The sequence below is a fragment of the Paroedura picta genome, chromosome 3 (genome assembly GCF_049243985.1).
Source record: "Paroedura picta isolate Pp20150507F chromosome 3, Ppicta_v3.0, whole genome shotgun sequence".
Lineage (NCBI taxonomy): Eukaryota > Metazoa > Chordata > Lepidosauria > Squamata > Gekkonidae > Paroedura > Paroedura picta.
This window is the reverse complement of record NC_135371.1, coordinates 66,811,820-66,833,414: the sequence shown is the minus strand read 5'-3', so window position 1 is coordinate 66,833,414 and position 21,595 is coordinate 66,811,820. Positions and strand designations below refer to the sequence as shown.

Genomic DNA, 21,595 nt, shown 5'->3' with positions numbered 1-21,595 from the left:
ATAAGAGGACAAATCATCTCAGGAGCCGTTTGGGGAAAGGGTGGGATGGAGGCAGGAATCCCTCCTTTTTCCAGACAGTAATCATGAGCTGAATTGGGACCCCATGGTCCTTCAGAAAGCAGTTCTCTGTAGCTGCTGTGTGGTGGCAAGGACAGCAAGTTGGTTCCAGAGATACCTGTATTTGACTAATTAAAAACGTAATGTGCTATTTGGCTTTCAGTCTCATGGGAATGATGGGAGGGTGACCGCAGTGAAACTAAAGGCCCCAAAATATCAACTAGTGTTCTATGAAAGTTATGATAGTCTTTACTAAGGGCAGAGCCACCTGCTAAGGAAGCATACAGTGGCCCAGGATTGGTTGGGAATGCCTCCCTGCCCTTGATACTATAAATTCAGTGACACAATTTTCTTGCCTAGCAATTATCATAAACACAGTCCCGCTTCCCCCATCTTCACTTACATTCAAACATTTCCTCCTTTTTTGTCTTAACAAATCACTGTGCAATTCTAGAATCTTAGTTTTCCACGTGCTTCCTCATTAAATATCTTAGAATATTAGATATAAATATATTAGAAATACCTACCTAATGCCACAACCTTTTAACACAGTTCCTCATGTTGTATTGACCTCCAACCATAACATTATGCACGTGTTCTTTCACAGAACTAAATCGAAACTGACCAATGGCATGAAGATCCATTGTTCATGATTGTAGATAAATTGTTTTTTTTCTGGGGTTTCTCAGTTCAATTCTGCCTCTTGTCCCACCATGCTGATCTCACTCTTTTCTGCTGCTCCAGTCAGACGAATGCTCTATCTCAATCCACCCTGCAAGGCTGTTGTGTAGACCCCCCCCCCCGGCAAAGCTGCTTGCCCTCCCACAACTCATGTGAAAGGGTCGTTCAACCCCCTAAGGGGTCCCGCCCCCCAGGTTGAGAACCACTGTCTTAGTGAATAGTGTGCTTGCAGTGGTGTACTTGGGGTGGCTGTTTTCTGTGCCTGGTATAGCCTTGTAGCTGCCAACTTAATTTACTTGAGCTGGTTGGTTAGTGCAGTAATGAGCATCTTATCAAGCTGGCTTCTTGCTGGCTTTGATTTGTGTCTTGCAGGGGTCCATATGTTGCTGTGGGGGGAGGGTCCAAACCACCCCTAGTGTCTTTGGGGCTGTCTGCTTGTTCTTTCAGCAAGAACAAATTTTCTTCTGCAGAGGATTAGGAGAGGGGGAGAGACAGATTTTTCTCAGGAGGTAATGCATCATCAAGGCTACGGACAAGATAAATGTTGTGGCCATAATCACAAGGAAAGTAATTAGTTGATAATCTATAAGCAGACCTCCGGACAGATGGAAGCCCCAGCCAAACTCATTCATAAATTCTTATTTTGGAGTAGGGAGGCCTTATGGCAACTCAATTCCAGGACTTCTCTTTTGTAAAAGACCAATATTGTGGATACTTAGCATAGGCCTGTCCCGATAGATTTTGTTTTGTTTAGAGTTGCCAGCTTCGGAAGCCCTGAGCAGAAACTGATAGTGTTGTAAGCAGGGGAGCTTGTCATTCAGTCAGGGCTCCTCCCCCCCAGCCCCCCCCCCCCCCAAGATGAGGCCACCTCCAGTTTCTCATGCTTAGAATGCTTTTTGGCTAGAAACTGCATGGGCTTTATCTGGAAGAGCCAGGTGACTGAGAAAAGAAATGCAGTGCTAAGAAAAACCTCACACTCGAAGAAGCTGTGTGTTGGCACCTACTACCCAAGGTGCCATGACAGTCCAGTTATTGCTCTCATATGGAATTGAGGCAGCATCTGACTTCAAGGTCTTCACTGAAAATGTTTTGGAGAAACGAAGCAGGAGGGCTAACAGCAAATGGTTGTGGGCTTATGCCAGCCATGATAGTATAATGGGTAGCCTGTCTTTTTGCTGACCTATAGGATCCTTGATAGAAATCTTAGTAGGGATTCCTAGATCCCTGATCATGACCAGATACCTTTTTCAGTATCAATTGGATGCTGCATGTCACTCGGTTTGCTTCTCATTGCTGTTAATCCACCTCATTAATATGTATTTATTAATTTATATACCGCCCCTCACTGTGATGTCTCGGGGCCTTCTTTGGCAGAGGAGGAAGTTGGGCAGATCCTGCTAGCCTTGCCATCGCAGACTTGAATACTAAATGAGCTAAATGTGTTTCTCCCTCTCCTTGCAGGTAGTTAAACCTGGGTGTGCCCAGTAGTACAAGCAGAAGGGTTCTTGGCTCTTAGCCAATGGCTTGCAGCCTGGGGCCTACATTCGCCATCCCACTGAATCAGGACCCACTCAGATTATTTAAATAATCTTTGCATCAGTGTCACAATGATTTGCTTTGTATTTTTGGAAACTTCTAGCATCCACTTTGAATCCCTTTGTAAAGAAAACAGACTGGATGTACTCTCAAAAATTCTGACTGGAGCTATAATGGAAAACTTGCCCTTCTGGGATCATTAGTGAAATTCAGCAAAAGGCAGAGTATTGCATTTCCCAGTTCCCTATGCATTGCGGACCTCACAACGTCCTGTGTGCTCTGTGGTGAACTAACAGGGTCCCACCAAGGACAGTGGGAGCTGAGCCATGTCTTGTGTATCTAACCAGAGACTACAGTGGAGCTTGTAGAGTGCCTTTCTTCCCCTCCAAGTAACAATCCACAACTGGGATAAGAGCGGAGTTCTTTTACATCCGCTGTCACCGTTTCCAAAAAGTTTGAAAGCCCTGTATCTACTTGCAAGGGAAAGCCCCCACCTCACGTGGATTCTTTTGAAGCCCCTCTCTCTGACTCCCCGAACGTGGTTCAGCCACCCCGCTAGCAGAGGGGTCCCCCGAGATGGCTGAAGCGCTTTGAGCCGGGAGGCGGAGGAGGTGAGTGGCTGGCGCTGGTGGGGAGACGGCCAAAGGGATGGGGTGGGCCGGCACTAGGACCGGGCGGGTTCGCAGGCGGAGCTTCCGTTCCTATCCCGCCCGGCTGGCTCTCGCTGCTCCTGCTGCAGTGTCTCCCAGGCAGGCAGGCGGGCCTGTCTCTCTGCGTCTCCTTCGCCGGACCCCCGACTAGTCCTCGGAGCAGCGTCCCCCTCGCCGGCGGCATGGCTGGCGTGAGCTTCGGCGCCAACCGCCTGGAGCTGCTGGCCTCGTACCAGGAGGTGATCGCGGAAGACAGCCCCACCGACTGGTGAGCGCCCCGGGGAGCCGGTTCTTTGTCCCCGCGGTGGGGACGGGGGGCGGTGGCTTCAGTCGCTTTGTGCAAGGGGGCGTGGGCGGTGTCTCCTGCCTGCTCGCCTGGCCGGGGGAAGTAAGCCGCCGGCGGCCCCCCCCCCACTCCCACTCCAATCATGCCCGCTGGTTGATCGTGGGGAATCCGCGCCCTCCCACTGGCAAGATGCCCCCGAAGCGGGGACAGGGCGGCGGGGGAAGCAGCCGGAGGGAGGGAAGAAGCCGTGAGCAACCCAAAATGGTGCATTGGTAGCGCGGCCAGGCCGGGAGCTGGGGCGAGGCCACTTTTGTGGGGCGCACGGCGGGCACCACTTGAGGATGCTCTCGTAGCCTTCTGTCTAGTTCGGGGGTGGAGGCAGGGGAGGCGTTGAGAACGGCATCCTGGCCCTGGAGCCCATGCTGCTCCTTTGGGAGGGGACCCTTGGAGGAGGCCCCCCCGGAGCGCCCCCCTCTCGCCCGGCTCCGTTTGGGGTTGGAAGCCGCGCCTTGGCACAGATCTCCCCCCCCCCCCCCGCCCCGGCCAAGACGCCTCCTTTCCACCCCCTCCCCCCGGCACAGCCTTTCGGATGCGGCGGGGGCGGGTCCCCGGAGCCTCTTCCACCTGCTCCTGCCTGCAGAGCTGTCCCGATCCCCCCGCCGCCGTCGCCGTGGCCCCCTCGCAAGGCAGACCGGGCCGTCCCGCTTGGCGCTTGGCCCTGATGCGCGCGGATCCCGCGGGCGCTACCTCGCTCCGGGCCCGGCTTCCCCTCCCTTTCGGGATGAAAGTTATCTGATAGAGGGAGACGCCACACAAAGGAAGGTGGGGCTGGTCGAGGAGGGAGGCGGGGGGCTGAAGACTTGAGGGGAGGGGCCGCCTGCTTGGAGGAGGATGGGAAGGAGGGGTTTAAGGGGCAGAAGGCGAGGGGGGGCCCTCCGCCGGCAGCCCTCCCAGCTCGATCAGAGTAGGGCTCGGCCCCTAACTGTCGCATCTTTCCATTGTCGCCGCCGAGGCCTGGATGTGCAAATCGCTGCTGCCTGCATCTCCCTTTCTCCTGGTTGCGGCGGCGGCGGCAGCAGCAGCAGCAGCAACAGCGTGAGGTCTGGCTCAGGGCCGTCCTTTTCACAGACCCTGAGCTCAGGCGCTTTGCAGAAACGACACTGGTTGTGTCAGCAGGCCACCACCCCATTCCTAGACACTCTTGGGCCTGTGCTATATAGGGAAACCTTGATCTGCAGGAGGAGTGAAGCAGAGCCTTGGATATGAAGCGCCCCCAAACAATAGGCATGTGCTCCATTTTTGCAGCTGCTTGAATGGCTGTGTAAGGCCTCTCTGTGTTCCTACTTGCAACCAAGAGAGCTTCTTACCTGGAGCTACACAGTATTAATAACAGCTGGAGACCTATAGCAAAGGATGAAGTCCAGTCAGTTTTCAGGATAACTCAGAGGTTTGTTCAGGATTGCTCAGGAGAAATTCAGGTAATGACCTAAAGGAACAGAACCTGACTTGCCACCTTGTTTTGAATGAAACTAATTCATGTTCCTGCTACAGAGCTATCAATCAGGCACCTGATATGCACCAGAAGGAAGAAATCTTTAGGGTTTAGCTTGGGTCCAAATTCGTGTCTGCTTGAGACCCTGGATAAGTTGCCTTCTTTCAGCTGTCACTTCCTCATTTTAAAAATAGTGACTGGTGGATAAATGTGCTAATAATACCCTGTGAATTTTGCTTTGTTTGGCTTAAGCAATATTGTTTGGCAGACAATATTTAATAGGAGACATGGAGCAAGCCTCACTGGACCAGTCATTTTTGTATTGTTAGAAGAATAGGAGTGGGTGAAAAAACACAGGTATGCTGGAGATGGTTGCTGGAATGGCTTTCCAAGAAACGTACTCAGCTTTTTCACAAGACTTACTAATTCAGAACTTAGTTTGAGTCCAGGGGCACCTTTAAGACCAACTCATTTTCCTTCTGAAGAAGTGCATTTGCACACAAAAGCTTATACCTTGAATAAAATTTTGTTGGCCTTAAAGGTGCCTTTGGACTCCAACTTTGTTCCACTGTTTCAGAGCAACATGGCTGAATCTAATTCAGAGCTTGATCACTGTCTTATACCAGTGTTTTAGCCTGCTTTACTTACTCTTGCTCTCAGTCTCAAGTGAAATGCAGGGGTTTTATTCCTTGCAACTGCTAGCTTGAGTCTCTTGGGTCCCTTTCATACTTTCCTTACCACACCCTGCCCTTGATATTACCCATCACTGTCTGCCAGGAGCTGTGCTCTCTATATCCCTGTTGTGGTTTTCTCTGTCCATTGCAAGCTCTTTGTCTCCGGAAGGCCAGATCCCTATAATAGTGCTGTGTGCTCAGCGATGCACCACTTCAGGGGCCATTTTTCACCACTCCTTCTTGACCAATGTGGCCTCTTTCCAGAGGAGAGCTTTCACATTATAGTGGCTCTGTTGGCAGGATATACCTTTTCATCCTAACTGGTTTCTTCTGACCTGATAAGCTGCCCCTTCACCTCTGCTGCCACATTAGCTCTGAAGATGCCTACATCAGCATTTCATGGCTTGTTGAGGGACAGAATAAGGCCTGGTTCTTGTCAGCTGCCACTGTTCCACACACTGTGCCAGCTTGTAGTAAGGCATACAGGTGGCCAGAGTTTGGCTGGTTATTCAAAACCGAGAGCAAGTTTGTGGTAGTGGTTAGGAGTGTGGACTTCTAATCGGGCATGCCGGGTTCTATTCTGCACTCCCCCACATGCAGCCAGCTGGGTGACCTTGGGCTCGCCATAGCCCTGATACAGTTGTTCTGACCAAGCAGTAATATCAGGGCGCTCTCAGCCTCACCCACTCCACAGGGTGTCTGTTGTGGGGAGAGGAAAGGGAAGGCGACTGTAAGCTGCTTTGAGACTCCTTCAGGTAGAGAAAAAGCAGCATATAACAACCAACTCCTCTTCTTCATTAGAATACTGCCCCTCCAGTTTGACAGCAATACATTTTGTTCTCTTGCTGGCTTCTTTTTAGACTGTTTCCCACCTCCTCCTCTGTCCAGAGCTGAAGGTCTCCAGCTGCTCATGCTTGCCTGATCCTTTCAAGCCTCAGACAGAAAGTTCATTCCTCCTGAGAGGCATCCCATGAAAGTCTCTCACATGTACCTGACGTCAATAAGGAGAGGTTAAAGCACATAATGTATGAACAATTTGTAGTGGGGGCTGGTAGTAAGAAGGATGGGGGGTACACAGGAAATAAAGCCAGCATTGGGTGGACTGCTGTTTGTGCTTGAAGTGGCTTAGGTCTGAGTATGCAAGGTCACTTCATGAAAATGAAGGGCAGGTAATGCCCAATCCCAGTAGTCTTCAGCCTTTCTAGACCTTTAGCCACTAGGTGGCAGTATGTGACCCTGGGATGGGTCATGTGACAGGAAAAGGTGGAGCAGGAGTGATGATCCTACTAGTGGGGGGTCATCAAACAGACATGGAGTATTGAGGGGCTTGCTGTTTGTCTGAGATGGTGGTGGGGGTTTCTTGATCAGCTGGTACGGCGGGGGGGGCAGCAGAAAATGCTAGGTCGAACTTCTGTAAGGAAGAAAGAAGTGTGTCATCAAATCTGCCTTCCTTCTTCCTTGTACAAATTCTACCTTGCATTTTCCTCTTCACTCTACTATACCCCTGTTCCCCTCAGTTTGTGTCCAAAGACAGGCACTAGTGACAGACCTTTCCAAATAACAGCAAAAAAAAAAAAAAAGAAAAAGCCAACTCTTGAATGTCTCATGACTCACCTGGCTGTAGCTCTTGTACCTCCTGAGGATCTCAACCCATGGGTTGAAGACTGCTGCCTTATCACTGCTTCCTTCAGTTCTGACAGAGTAGAGAAGCTGCGTTGACAGTGACAGGGTTCTTTTTAATGTTTTACTAACATTCTAAAAGAGTATAAATATCAGTAGTAAATAATTGCAAATATAAATAAAAATAACTGGGGAGAGCAGCTGAGCAAAATTCTTGAGGACCTAGTCTAAGGCAATTGGATTTCTCTGGCACTAACCCATTACTGAAGGATGCCAGGTAGTTGCAGCTGGGGCCCATGAGGAACCAGCATTGCTTTTCAGACAACTCCAGAAGAGCTTAGGAAAATGCCAGTGGAAGAAAATCCCGTCCCAGAAAACCAGGTCAGTTGCTAGGGTCATCTACAGCTGGAGGTGGGATGAACACTCTGTGTTAATGGATTTGTTTCTAAGGCAATGCTTGAAAAGAAGAGGGCCTGAGGGAATCTCGCTTTGGTAGAGTCAAAGCCCCCTTGGCAGACTGCTTTTGGGGACAAGGGCTGCCCTTAGCTCATTCTGATCATACAGAAGACCTTGTGTTTGTCTGGCGCTTGCCAAGATATCCCTAGGGTCCGAAGCTTGTTCTAGTGACCTTGTTGTGTTATAGTTGGAGTGAGCATTTTGTGAGTGGCTTGTGCCGGAGATGGCTGGGTCTCCCAAATAAGCAGGTAAGGCAACATTTAGCATATCATAGATCAGAAGAGGAAAATCCCTACCCTGGCATTAGTTTGGGGAGGGCTGTGGCACCACTCTGATTTGATTGCTGGGCTCTGGCCTGTGGCAGTTTGCAGAGGGAGGAGATTAACTTCCCTCTTCCAGCTGCAGGATGAAAATTGCTATGACGCTCCCCTGTAATCTGGCAAGAATCTGGATAGGGACTCTAGGCTCTGCCCAGCCTCCCTTGTCTATTCCTGCTAGAATAGCTGGCCTTGCACATTCTGAGCCTAGTGGCAACATTTTTAAAATCTAGTTCCTGAAACTGTCCCCTCCCTCTCTCCCTCCCCCCCTTTCCCACCATTCTTCCTCCCAGCTTTCATTACCACTTCAGTTTCCATTGACGTGCCAGCCCTATTCACAAGAATAGGAGTCTCTAGTAGCTCCCTCTCCCTTCCTTGCTCATGTTTTGTAACTCCCGGCACCTAGGCTGCTTTTCTCCTGCCATTGGCACTGGGATCGCTTGCCTGTTGGACGGCCTTTATTTGGCTCCCAATTGCATCAGACTCTCTGGCCTTCCTTTGTCGCTTCCTATTTCCTGAACAGCAGAAGTGCTCAAACCAAACTGGCCCTTGGAAAAGAAGTCCCTTTTGGCTGCTGCAGCAAAAGTATTTCCTCCTGTAATACGCCTGCCAGCTGCCTCAGGATGCCCATTACTGAGACGTTTCTTCATTTTGAGATCGTTCACTGCTTTTAGTACAGGGGGGCAGGCCTCTGGTGCCAGTCAGCATGGGGAAGAGAAGAACAGACTCATGCAAGATTAGAAAAACTGGGACACTGAGGCAGCTGACAAGGTTTGGGGGTAGCCAGTGCACAGAAGGGATATCTACGTGTTGGGGATTCCCCATTCTGCTTCCTCATTGGCCATGAAGCTTCCATGGGGGAGTTTTTTGCCCTAGCCTTTTCAGCAGCTATCTCCCCAGCATTTCCACCACCGCTGCCATACAGCTGAAGGTGATTTGGGAGGGGGCAATTAATATTGCATGGCGATTGCATTTACTGATCAACATTTAAAGAAAAAACTATGGTGACATAGCAACCAACATGGAGGCTGCAAGAGGCTGGCTCAAGGAAAATGACATCAGTGGGGGCAGGCGCTTGGAGAATGTGACCTTCCTGGCCAGACGGCACAGTAATGGTCTTGAACAGCTCTGTGCTTTGAAGATGGTAGGGAAGCAGGATGGGGAAAGAAGAGCTGGGGTGGGGGGTTGTACTCGCTTTTTACCACCTGAAGAAGTCTCAAAGCGGCTTGCCGTCGCCTACCTTTCCTCTCCATACTGAGCATGCTGGGAATAGAAAAAGGGCGCTTGGAGCATGATTAGTGTATGATGTCATGTGGTTACTCAGTTCCAGTTTGGATGCCAAAAAGAGGGGGGGAAGCCTCAGTGTGGAAGCCGCCTGAGAGACACTTGAAGGGGTAGGAAGAGGTGTTCTGGAGGGTGAGGGGCTTTGAAATAGATGAGGCCAGTGCCTGAGCTCAAAGCCATCTAGTTCTAGAAGTGGTTAGAAGCTGCATGGCTTGGAGCCTGAGGGGGGGGGGGGAGGAGTGTGGGTTTCAAAGGTAACAAAGATCAAAGTAGGATTTGCATTTCCAGCCTGTTCCTTTTATTGTTATAAATCTTCTAGTACCTAATCACTATCACTTTTATTTTGCAAGTATCAGTGGCTCCCTTCTCCTTTTAACTGAGTCTGTCTCTTAAGGCTTTCCCTATTTTAGGGACTTTTTCAGTTCTTCAGATGGATCTTGCATTCCCCATCGTGTGGGTGTGCTCTGTAGCTCCAGAGAGTGGTGTGAAAAGGGAACTGAAAGCGTTTTAGCTACCTCTCCCAGTTCTTGAGGAGGCAAATGAAAGATGAAACACCATGAAGACTTAGCCTCAAGGCACAAAAGCACCTATCAGAGGCACCCTGGAGACAGTGCTTAATTTCTGAAAGTTTAAGCCCTGTCAGGCAATCAAGTTGCTTAATCTCAAATACGTTGAGGCAGATTGTGGTTACTTGGTGCTGAAGTAAAAGCGCTTGGCATGTGCTCAGAGGCACTGCACCCTGAGTCTGAAGAGAAGGGGAGGGTAATAAATGCAATTAATAATAATGTTGCTGATGTTCTGGAGCTTTATCCTTAGTTCTGAAAACAGGGCAACAATCAAGTCCTTTTTGATACTTTTAGGAAGCAGGGCTAGGCAATTCTGCATTTACATTCTTCTTTTGGGGAAGAGTCCCTTGGAAGATGGCTGTGCAGTGGGGCTGAACAATCATTTCTTTATTCCATAAACCCCACCCTGGCAGCCCAGCAGCTGTCAGTGCACCAAAGCATATGGGGTCTGAGTAATTCCATCCCACAATGGAGTGGGAAAAGGAGGGGAGGGCACCTGACCAGCTCTTGGAGCTGAAGGTCATTGGGGTGAAATAGAGTATCTTGGGGAGGGGAGCCGTAAATCCCCAGGCAGTGCTTGACTGCTGCTGGGCTTTGGGGCATCAATTCAATTACCTGGTGAGAGTGAATCCTGATTGAGAGTCCATAAAAGTGCTTAGTGTGGCAGAAACTGCAGCTGGCTGAGAGAAGAGAATGGACAAAGACGGGACCTCTGTGCTGCTGGTTGGTTGGGGGGGGGGATGGCTCAACTTGGGTGATCTTTCCCCTGCCCACTTGTGGCACCCTAAGTGTTAACCTCCCGGGTGGTCTTTTGGTCCTGCAGGTCTGGAGTCACTCCTGGGACTCAGTGGGGACTGTACTTTGCTGAAATGCTCAACAGTCAAACCCACACACAAGTTGTAACGGGGAGCATGAATTGGGGGGGGGGGTGTATGTGAGGATGGGGCTTACTGTCAGACACTTCGGTTGTCCTGAGATTATGCTAGGATTCCCCTCCCAAATAGTGTACTGGCAGATGTGGGAATTTCATGTCTTTTTGAGCCAAAACACAAAAGTAATCTGGGGCAAGTTTCTGCAGCAGACTAACATGGCTACCCCATTGGACTCTGTTAGAGCATAGCTGGGGGGGGGGGGGCAGAGAGCTGTAGGACGGCATAGGCAATGCAGAACACTTTGCTAAAAGGTGAAACAGCTATGGGCTGCAGTGTCATAGCATTGGTGTTGCGTTGCTTTAAAGATGCCTGGAATGGCCTTGTCCCATTCACTGCTTTCCCTATCTCAAGGCCACAAAAGGGGAGCTTTAGTTTGTTGTGTCTCCTCCTTGCATAAGGTCTGGCAGGCCAGGCTGCCCTCCCCCCCCCCCCTTTGCGGAGGCTGCTGGGGCCCATTACTTGATCAGAAAGGAATTTGGTGCCGTTTTTCCCCACGCCAGCTCCCTGGGGCTCATGGTGCATTAGAAACACATGTGGACGGACTAGGGGCTGCACAATAGTGGGGGGGGGAGGAAGCCTGCTCCTCTCCTCTTCCTTTGTGGGGGCAGGGACCTGTTCTTGCTCTGGCTGCGGAGACCTGGTGCTACACTCGGGTATGTAACTTATGCTTGCATTCAGTGGCTTTGGCTACAGAACACGAGACGCTGGCCACCAGGAGTCTCTTAAAGGAGACTGCCTTCCTCCCCCCTCCTAATCCCATTTTAGGTAAGGTTTGCAGTCCTGTGCACCAGGGTTTCCTTTCTGAATGTGGGCCTGGCTCACTGGCAAAGATGTGGTGGTCTATTAGGCTTACTGTTTTAAAGGGGAATGTGTATGATAACAGAGTGGACAGACAGGAGGGATGTGGGGTTGATGAAGGGGAGCAGCTTTGCTTCATCCTCTTCAGAAGGACAATTCTGCTGTTAGGAGAAACACAGGCATGCTCTTAAAACTGAGTCAGCAAGAGTCCAGCTGCACTTGGGCGGGATCATGGTGAGGGATTTCCCCCTCTCTCTGAATGTTCTGGCTGCCGGGGCAGAACACCATTTTGTGCCTTTGTTTTGGGCATTCCTCTTGGAAGAGCCAGAATCCATGCCCCCAAGCCCTACAGCCTTTTTGAGTGCTAAGCAGCATGTACCTCAGAGAAGGTAAAAAGCACTGCCTGTATGGCACTGCTCTAGGGTGAGAATGAGGACAACCAGGCAGGGATTCTCCTTTGCACAGCTCACCCACAAAATTGCCTGCTGCTCAAGCTGGCCCTTGTTGTATGGCTGGGAAGACCTAGTTGACTCCACTTATTGGAGAGCAGCTGCTGCTGGTCTGCTACCATCCCCACCCACAGGGACCAGTTCTATTCCCGAGTGAAGTTACTTTTTGCCCTGCCAGCAGCCTGACATGATGGCCTTTGTGACATTACAAGTTGGTACACCTTAAATTGGGGAGTGGGGGCTGCCTCCTTCTGTTTTAGTCCTTCCACTCTGCTTCAGATACTTTCACTGAAATGCTAGTGTAGGACTACCTAAATGAGATGCCTCTTGTTGCACACAGGGAAGTGTGGGTGGCTGTGATTGTGCTAGGCTGGATCGCTTCACAAAGTCACCTGCAAAAAGGACATCTTACCTTAGCAGCGCCTCTGTGGATTCCCTGTACCCATCTCATCCATTCTTCCAGGGTATAGCAGGACAGCAAGACTCCTCATGAGCTGCTCTCTGCTTTTTAATGCATCATGATCCTTCATGTTCAAAATTAGAGCTCCAGCATTTCCAAGTATAATGTTTTGTCAACTGTATATGCTAAAGTTGGAGATGAACTATTATTTCCTCTCTCCTTCATCCCTATCTTGTTTTTGTACTAAGTCTTGGAAACCTTTCAGACATTTTTTAAAAGGTTCTCTGTGGGAAAGTGTGGCAGCCCCTACAGCATATACTTCTTTTCCATGATACACAATTTTTTTGCAACAGGGAATAAGGGCTAGTGACTTTTCATTTCCCTGATGTAGATGGAGCATGTTTGTGTTTTGCTCTATTTCAACCTTTTGACCATGAATGTTCAGGCTTCAAGGACCCCCACAAGTTCCAGATGGCCACACCTTACTTCCACACCCTCCAGAAGTGGCATAACCACCTACACCCTTCACCCTTCTTCCATTGCCTCCCCCCACTACTTCGAGAGGGGAGAACCCCCCCATGGACCCCCCCATACCAAGCCACAACAGACTCCCCTCCCTTTGGTTTTTACACCCACAGCCTATCCACCGAGTCCTCCAGGTGGCAGCAGCCAGTTCCCTAGCTTGTGGCCAAGTCCATTTAGGTGGGGGGGAATAGTCGTGGACCCCGTCCTTAGCTCCCATGGACCCCTGGTTGGGAATCCCTGCTCTAGATAAGGGGTAGCACACAGTTCTGGTTTAAAATGAAGGTGGGGAAAAAGACATGCATTGACTGAAAGAGGTGGGTGGTTTTTGCAGTGGGTGGGGGAGAGTAAAGTTGACTTGCTGTGATTTGTTGCGAAGTTGTAAAAGATTAGCAAGCTGTCTTGCTATATTGGCACAGCAGGACACTTGCCATCTATATCTATAACAGTTAATATAAAAAGTAACTTTTAAAGAAGGGAATGCAAAGTGGTTCAAGCACATCCCCTGGCCCTTTGCCTGCCTGGGTTGAGTCAAACTCTTCTGCTCCCCCCAGCTCCCTCTGGAAAGTTTCTATTCGCTCCCCTTAGAAGGTCTGGACACCACCTCCAACAAAGGGATATTCAAGATAGCTCTTTCCCAGTCTTTACTTCTTAGGAGTCATAGCAGGATTGTTGTTGTTGTTGTTAGGTGCAAAGTCGTGTCCGACCCATCGCGACCCCATGGACAATGATCCTCCAGGCCTCCCTGTCCTCTACCATTCCCCGGAGTCCATTTAAGTTCGCAACGACTGCTTCAGTGACTCCATCCAGCCACCTCATTCTCTGTCGTCCCCTTCTTCTGTCGCCCTCAATCGCTCCCAGCATTAGGCTCTTCTCCAGGGAGTCCTTGCTTCTCATGAGGTGGCCAAAGCATTTGAGTTTCATCTTCAGGATCTGGCCTTATAAGGAGCAGTCAGGGCTGATCTCCTCTAGGACTGACCGGTTTGTTTGCCTTGCAGTCCAAGGGACTCGCAAGAGTCTTCTCCAGCACCAGAGTTCAAAAGCCTCAATTCTTTGACGCTCAGCCTTCCTTATGGTCCAACTTTTGCAGCCATACAATAGCCTTGACTAGACGCACTTTTGTTGGCAGGGTGATGTCTTTGCTTTTTAGGATGCTGTCTAGATTTGCCATAGCTTTCCTCCCCAGGAGCAAGCGTCTTTTAATTTCTTTGCTGCAGTCCCCATCTGCAGTGATCTTGGAGCCCAGGAAAATAAAATCTGTCACTATCTCCATTTCTTCCGCATCTATTTGCCAGGAATTGAGAGGGCCGGATGCCATGATCTTTGTTTTCTTGATGTTGAGTTTCAAGCCAACTTCTGCACTCTCCTCCTTCACCTGCATCAACAGGCTCTTTAGTTCCTCTTCACTTTCTGCCATTAGAGTGGTATCATCTGCACATCTGAGGTTGTTGATATTTCTCCCTGCAATCTTGATCCCAATTTGTGACTCATCTAACCCCGCCTTTCTCATGATGTGCTCCGCATACAAGTTAAATAGGCAAGGCGACAGTATACAGCCTTGCCGAACTCCTTTCTCAATTTTGAACCAATCAGTTATTCCATGCTCGGTTCTCACTGTTGCTTCTTGACCTGCATATAGGTTTCTCAAGAGACAGATAAGATGCTCTGGTATTCCCATCTCTTTAAGAACTTGCCACAATTTGTTGTGCTCCACACAATCAAAGGCTTTAGCATAGTCAATGAAGCAGAAGTAGATGTTCTTCTGGAACTCCCTAGCTTTCTCCATGATCCAGCGTATGTTGGCAATTTGATCTCTAGTTCCTCTGCCTCTTCGAAATCCTGCCTGTACTTCTGGAAGTTCTCGGTCCACATATTGCTGGAGCCTAGCTTGTAAAATTTTGAGCATAACTTTGTTAGCATGAGAAATGAGCACAATGGTGCGGTAGTTTGAACATTCTTTGGCATTGCCCTTCTTTGGGATTGGAATATAAACTGGCCTTTTCCAATCCTGTGGCCATTGTTGAGTTTTCCAAATTTGCTGGCATATTAAGTATAGCCCCTTTACTGCATTATATTTTAAGATTTTGAATAGTAGCAGGATAACATGTCCCAAATCTAGGATGAACACTAGAAGAAGAATAGGAACATTGCCTTTGTAGAAAATGGGACCCCCTAAAGTTGACCTGCCCACATTACTCCTTATCTGTAGTTCACCTGTAATCAAAAGAAAGCTCTCTTTTGAAAAGAACAGTTCCATGTAAAAGGAGAGGGAGCAAGTTGTGAGAGGAAACATAATGAAACCACAGGCTGCTTCTAGATTACATTGAACCAGAGAGTCCAGTCTCCTGATGTACCCAGTTATTGAAAGCTGGTGTGTGCCTCTTGAGCCACCTGTGCTGGTCTGAGACAAACAGAACCCCCAAGCCTTTCCGTGGGTGTATTCCAGCAGAAGCCAACCATTGTATCCCATTCTCGGTTGAAGCATCCATCTATTCTTCCAATCAATTTCACGTCTAAAGTGAGTTGTATTATTCAGTACCTTTCTTCACAGGGGCCCAGTGCAGAGCACATATGCCATTAGTACTCTCCCAGCTGCATTGGCCCCAGATTGGAGGCAGGATCAGGTTCAAGGTTTTAGTATTAACCTTTAAAGCCCTAAATAGTCTGGGACCAGTATATCTGTGGGACCACCTCTTCAACTATACCCCCCCAAGAGCACTGTGGTCATCAAACGAAAACCTACTAAGGATCCCTGGCCCCAAAGAGGTGAGTTTGGCCTCAACCCGGTCCAGGGTCTTTTAACCCTTGGCCCAGCCTGGTGGAACACTCTGCCAAAGGAGATCAGGGTCCTGTGGGACCTCAACCAGTTCTGCAGGGCCTGCAATATAGCTGTTCCACCAGGCATATGGTTGAAGCTAGGTGGAACAACAAAAATGCTCACTGCTAAAATAGGAGAAGGACTGGCCCTTCGAGAAGATCTGAAATCCCCCCTCCCACGTTTTACAGTATAGGGCAAATAGAATGTATGTGAAGGTTTTAATGAACTTACTGTTTTTTAAACACATTGATTGTTTCAACTCGTGTTGTCACCCGCCCTGAGCTACCAGGAAGGACGGGATACAAGAATAAAGATTATTATTATTCCAGTTCTTCAGATTCAGTATGTGATTTTAAGGCCAAATCACAAAGGCTGTTAGCCTAGAACTGCCTTTATTAACTTTTTTACCATCTGCCTTTATTTACCATTTTACTCTGACACATTCTTTGGGCTTCAAGAAATCCCAGAAATGGTGCAATCGTACAGAATATAGGTTGGAAGCATAGCTGTGTTCATGCCCACCCAGGGCTCCTCCCTCTCCCACCCTCTCCAAGCCCATCAATGGTCATTTTTGGAGGGGCAGGTGGTTTAATATGACCATATATGGTCATATCACCCAATAAATGTTTGAACAAATTTGAAATACACATTAAAATGAATTAACTCTCACCCACGAAGGAGGAGGAGGAGGAGGAGGAGGAGAATTATACCCCATAATTTGCAAAATTCTTGGTTGGCAACTCCCCTACAAAGAAAGATTAAAGCATTTGGAAATTTCTAATTTTGAAAGAATAACTGGGCAATGGTGGGGGTGAACATAACACTGTTTTATAAGATTATGCTTGAACTAAGGAAAGTAGATAGCAGACTTCTCAATCTCACACAAAGCAGGACTCTGGGGTTAGACAACACAAGTAATGAGCAGTTAACTTCAGAAAAGCTGAAAAGAAATACTTCCTTCATGCAATGCATGCTGATGCATGATGGGGCAATGATTATTAGCTATTAGATGGCTTTTAAAATGGGATTAGGCAGAAGAAGAAGAAGAGTTGGTTCTTATATGCCGCTTTTCCCTACCCGAAGGAGGCTCAAAGCGGCTTACAGTCACCTTCCCTTTCCTCTCCCCACAACAGACACCCTGTGGGGTGGATGAGGCTGAGAGAGCCCTGATATCACTGCCCGGTCAGAACAGCTTCATCAGTGCCGTGGCAAGCCCAAGGTCACCCAGCCGGCTGCATGTGGGGGAGCGCAGACTCAAACCCGGCATGCCAGATTAGAAGTCCGCACTCCTAACCAGTACACCAAACTTAGGAAAGCCTTCCATTGCTGTCATGAAACCCTGGTTGAGAAAGTCTGTCCTAGCTTCTGAGAATGCTTGACTTTGTTGGCATGGTTTCTGAGACCAGGAAAGATCCCAGCTATAGGCCATGGTTGGTTTGTGTGTGACAGAGGCATGATAGGGAAGCAGGCATTCCTTGAGGTGTGTGACAGAGGATGTCATGGCTAAGGTCATGGGCAGTAGCTGCTTCCTCTATTACCCCATCAGCTACCTTCCAGGTGGTGCTCACTGTTCAGTGGGCTGAATGCTGGGGAGCTGTTTCTCCAGTGTTCCTAGTCATTTGCTTGGGCAATATCATTTGGAAGGTGCTCAGCAAATTAGTCAGTGGAACACATTTCCTCTCTTCCCTCCCTCTATCAAAGTACATTGTCTGGAAAGCCCCTAACTCCCTTTGCTTTCTGGTAGACCCATATTCACAGCTGCTCTGTCAGACCATCGCCTGTTTTATCTTCATTTTGGGGAAATATGTGTGCTAGTTTAGCTCCTTTGTTAGACCAAAATTCTAGTGACTGCGGCAACACCATCCTTCTATTTCTGATTTTAAATTTATTTTATTTATATGTGCTGCTCAAGGCCACCTAGACTGCTAATATTTGAAACAACATCATACAAGTATACCATAAAACCAGTTTAAAACCCATAACTAAAAGTACATATATAAACCAAATATTCAGCAAAGTAAAATGTCAGGCAAAGAGGAGGGATCATTGCAGAAAGGCCTGACAAAACAAAGTCACCTGTTGGCAGAAGGTATTTATTTTTTTAATTTAATTTGTTTATTATACTTACTAGCTTCAAAGCCCATTTGTAAGCATGGGCTTTTGCCCCCCCCCCCCGGCTGCTTCCCCAAGGGCCGCAGAGTATACCTGGCGCTTCTGCGACCCGCAGGGAAGGCCCCCCTGGTACCCGCCGAGGCTGCAGCTTCCCCCGCAGCCCGCACAGTATGAGGCACCTTGCCTCCTGATCGGAGGGCTGCCATGATGTGCCGGTGGGGTGCGCGGCTCCTAGAGGCGGCCAGCTGACCCGGACACCACCCACCACCCAGACAGGGCTACCTACAAGGCACTTTTTCTTTTATATATAAGACGTATGGTTAAGATAGAATTAGAGAGCTCTAGGGAGGGAGTTGTAGACTTTTGGCACAGTGGTCAAGAAGGCTCTATCTCAGATTGTTCCCTGTCAAACCAAGAAAGCTATGGGCCCTGAAGGAGGGCCTCAGAGGACAAGAATATCAAATAAGCCATGTTGGGTGAGGCTAATAGCCCACCCAGTCCTGTGTCATAGTGGCCAAAAACAAGGTTCCCTAAGGAGACTCAGCAGCGAGGCCAGAGCTCCTGAAGCTCTCCCATTGTTGCCCCCCAAGCACTGACTACAAAGCATCATTTCCCTAGACATAGTGCTCCATCTATACCTTCTGGATAAGAGCCACTGATAGACGTCTGATCTATATGTTTATCTCTTGAAGCTCTCTATGCTTGTAGCAGCCACCACTTCCTATGGCAGTGAATTCCAAGAATTACTCTTTCGATAACCATAACGGTCAGGCAGGTTAGTACAGGGATATGCAGTCCTTAAGGTAAGTTGATCCCAAAGTGCTTAAGGCTTTAGAGGAGTGGTCCCCAACCTTTTTATCACCGGGGACCGGTCAACACTTAACAATTTTACTGAGTCCCAGGGGGGTAGTCTTTTGCCGAGGGATATCACTGCCGCCTGAGCCCCTGCTCCACTTGCTTTCCCGCTGGCACCCCTGACTTCCCGCCACTCGCTGGGGGGCTCTACCAGCAGCAGCTGCACAGTGCCACGCCAAGGGGGAGCCCCAGTCATGGCAGCCGCTGGAAAGCACCAAAGGTGAGCCAGCGGCAGAGTGGCAGGGCAGCCCCTGAGGCAGCAGCTGGGGAGGAGGAGGAGCTGCGGCCCAGTACTGACTGATCTGTGGCCCGCTACTGGTCTCCGAACCGGTGGTTGGGGACCACTGCTTTAGAGGTCCAAACAGCACCATGAATTGGGCCTGGAAATAAATAGGGAGCCAGAGTAGATGAACTAAGACTCAATTGATACTGTCTCTACAAGTGTGTTTGTGAAGAGATGAGGAAGGACCCCATGGTGGCAGTGGGCCTTCATTGCCATGGTCATTATTGAGCTTCTGAGAACCTTGGGCACAATCAAACAATTCCTGACAGCAGAGGCTTTCTAGAGCGGTGGTATCTCAAGGCCATCTCATCGATCTGCGGAATGTCCCCCAGAGCCAGCATTATAGAATCATAGAGTTGGGAAGGGCCATATAAGCCATCTAGTCCAACTCCCTGCTCAATGCAATATCATCCTAAAGTGTCCAGGATAAGTATCTGTCCAGCTGCTGCTTAAAGACTACCAGTGAGGGGAAGCTCACCACCTCCTTAGGCAGCTTATTTCATTGCTAAACTACTCTGACTCTGGGAATTTATTTCTTGATATCTATCCGATATCATTCTATGTGTAGCTTAAACCAATTTCTGCATGCCCTATCCTTTGCTGCCAATCTTTTCCTGCCCTCTTCTAAGTGACAGTCTTTCAAAGACAGTGGTCATGTCACCTCTCAACCTCCTCATCTCGAGACTGAACATTCCCAAATCTCTCAGCCTTTCCTCATAGTGCTCAGTCTCTAGGCCCCGGATCATCCTTGTCGCTGTCTTCTGAGCCCCCTCAATTTGGACCATGTCCTTTTTGAAGTGCGGCCTCCAGAACTGCACACATTACTCCAGGTGGGGTCTGACATGATATACAGCGGGACTATGGCATCTTGTGTTTTTTTAAAAAATTTTTATTAGTAACTTTATTAATAATACATTTCCATAATAACATAAAGAGCCTCTTGTGGCGCAGAGTGGTAAGGCAGCCGCCTGAAAGCTTTGCTCATGAGGTTGGGAGTTCGATCCCAGCAGCCGGCTCAAGGTTGACTCAGCCTTCCATCCTTCCGAGGTCGGTAAAATGAGTACCCAGCTTGCTGCTGGGGGGTAAACGGTCATGACTGGGGAAGGCACTGGCAAACCACCCCGTATTGAGTCTGCCATGAAAACGCTAGAGGGCGTCACCCCAAGGGTCAGACATGACTCGGTGCTTGCACAGGGGATACCTTTACCTTTACCTTTACCTTATAATAACATAAATCTTGTAGACTTCCAATATAACATGATTAAACTTCCAGTAACACTTTATACAATATATTGTATAATTTTTGTACACTGAGACAAATGCAAATAAACAAATTCTGAACCTCCTATTTAAATCTCAACTGAGGATTCCCACTCCAAATTTATATATGTTTTCCCCATATAATTCCAAAATATAATTCCATTGATTTTTATACTTTTCTAGGTTTGTGTCCTTAAACAATGCTGTGAGTCTAGCCATTTTTGAAAAATCCAATAATTTCATTTTCCAATCCTCCAGCGATGGGGTCTCCTTTGTTTTCCAAACTTTTGCTACCACCATTCTGGCTGCTGTTAAGGCATACAATAACAATATATTCAATTCTTTAGGTATTTCACCCCTCGTTATACCTAATAGAAATAGTTCTGGTTTCTTTTTGAAAACACCCAGCATTTTCTTAAGTTCTGCATATATTTTGTTCCAAAATTTAGCCATCCCTGGGCAGCTCCACCACATATGGAAAAAGTGGCCCTCATTTATCTTACATTTCCAACATCTCTTGTCAGTATCCTGAGACCATTTTGCCAATTTTGACGGAGTTAAAGTACCACCTAAAGTACATTTTATAAAAATTTTCCCTCAAATCATAACTATCTGAGAACTTAATTTGTTTCTTCCATAAATGTTCCCAAGTCTCCATATCTATGGGATAGCCTAGATCCTTGGCCCACTTAACCATGACTAATTTAACACTTTCCGTTTCAGTGTCCCACTCTAATAGCATTTTATAAGCCTTTGATATAAGTTTCTCATCCTTGTCTATTATCTCTATCTCAAATCTGGATTTCTTAAAACTAAAGCCCGTTGCTTTGTCTCTCTTAAAACATTCATATAGCTGGTGGTACTGAAACCATCCATCCACTGCCTCAGACATTTCTTCCCACCTCAACATTTTAGTGCCTTCTTTAGAGTTAGTCAAAATATCTCTATCTAATCCACTGATCTCTCATATTCTTTTCTGGTCTTTTAACTATCTCTTTAGGAGAAATCCAAAGTGGGGTACACCTCTCTAACCTAACTTTATATCTATTCCATGTCTGCAGTAAGGCTCTTCTTACAAAATGATTCTTAAAATCTTTATGTATCCTCTCTTTATCATGCCACATGTAAGCATGCCATCCAAATCGTCTATCAAAACCCTCAAGATCTAATAGTCTGGTATCCTGCAATGTCACCCATTCTTTAATCCAAACTAATTTAACAGCCTCATGATAGATACAGGTTTGGAAGAGATAACCCACCTCTTTCCTTTGAATCTGATAAGATTCTATAACTAATTCTTGGTCTTTTCCCTGCCCAAACAAAATTTTGAATATCTTTCTGCCATTTTAAAAATCAATTTTTCTTAATTATAATCGGGATTGATTGAAATAGATACATCATCCTTGGCAACACATTCATTTTTATAGCTGAAATCCTTCCTAAAAAAGAGAGGTTAAGTTTATTCCATAAAATTAGATCTTTCTTAATATCCTCCCATATTTTCTCATAATTATTACGGAATAATGTTATGTTTTGATTAGTCAACC

General features: G+C 47.9%; 1 protein-coding gene across 7 annotated transcripts in view; it reads left to right on the top strand.

The window, feature by feature from the left end:
* Positions 1-2,977: 2,977 nt before the first annotated feature.
* Positions 2,978-21,595, top strand: part of DBN1 (drebrin 1) — a 56,403-nt gene continuing 37,785 nt past the window's right edge. For 6 of the 7 annotated variants that reach the window (XM_077326221.1, XM_077326218.1, XM_077326224.1 and 3 more), the window contains exon 1: positions 2,978-3,192. In XM_077326221.1, coding sequence (XP_077182336.1) covers positions 3,107-3,192 — 86 coding nt within the window. In that variant the 5' untranslated portion in view covers positions 2,978-3,106. Of the gene's footprint in view, positions 3,193-11,051; positions 11,205-21,595 lie in introns of those variants that run through there. The other variant, XM_077326222.1, reaches the window with a different exon arrangement.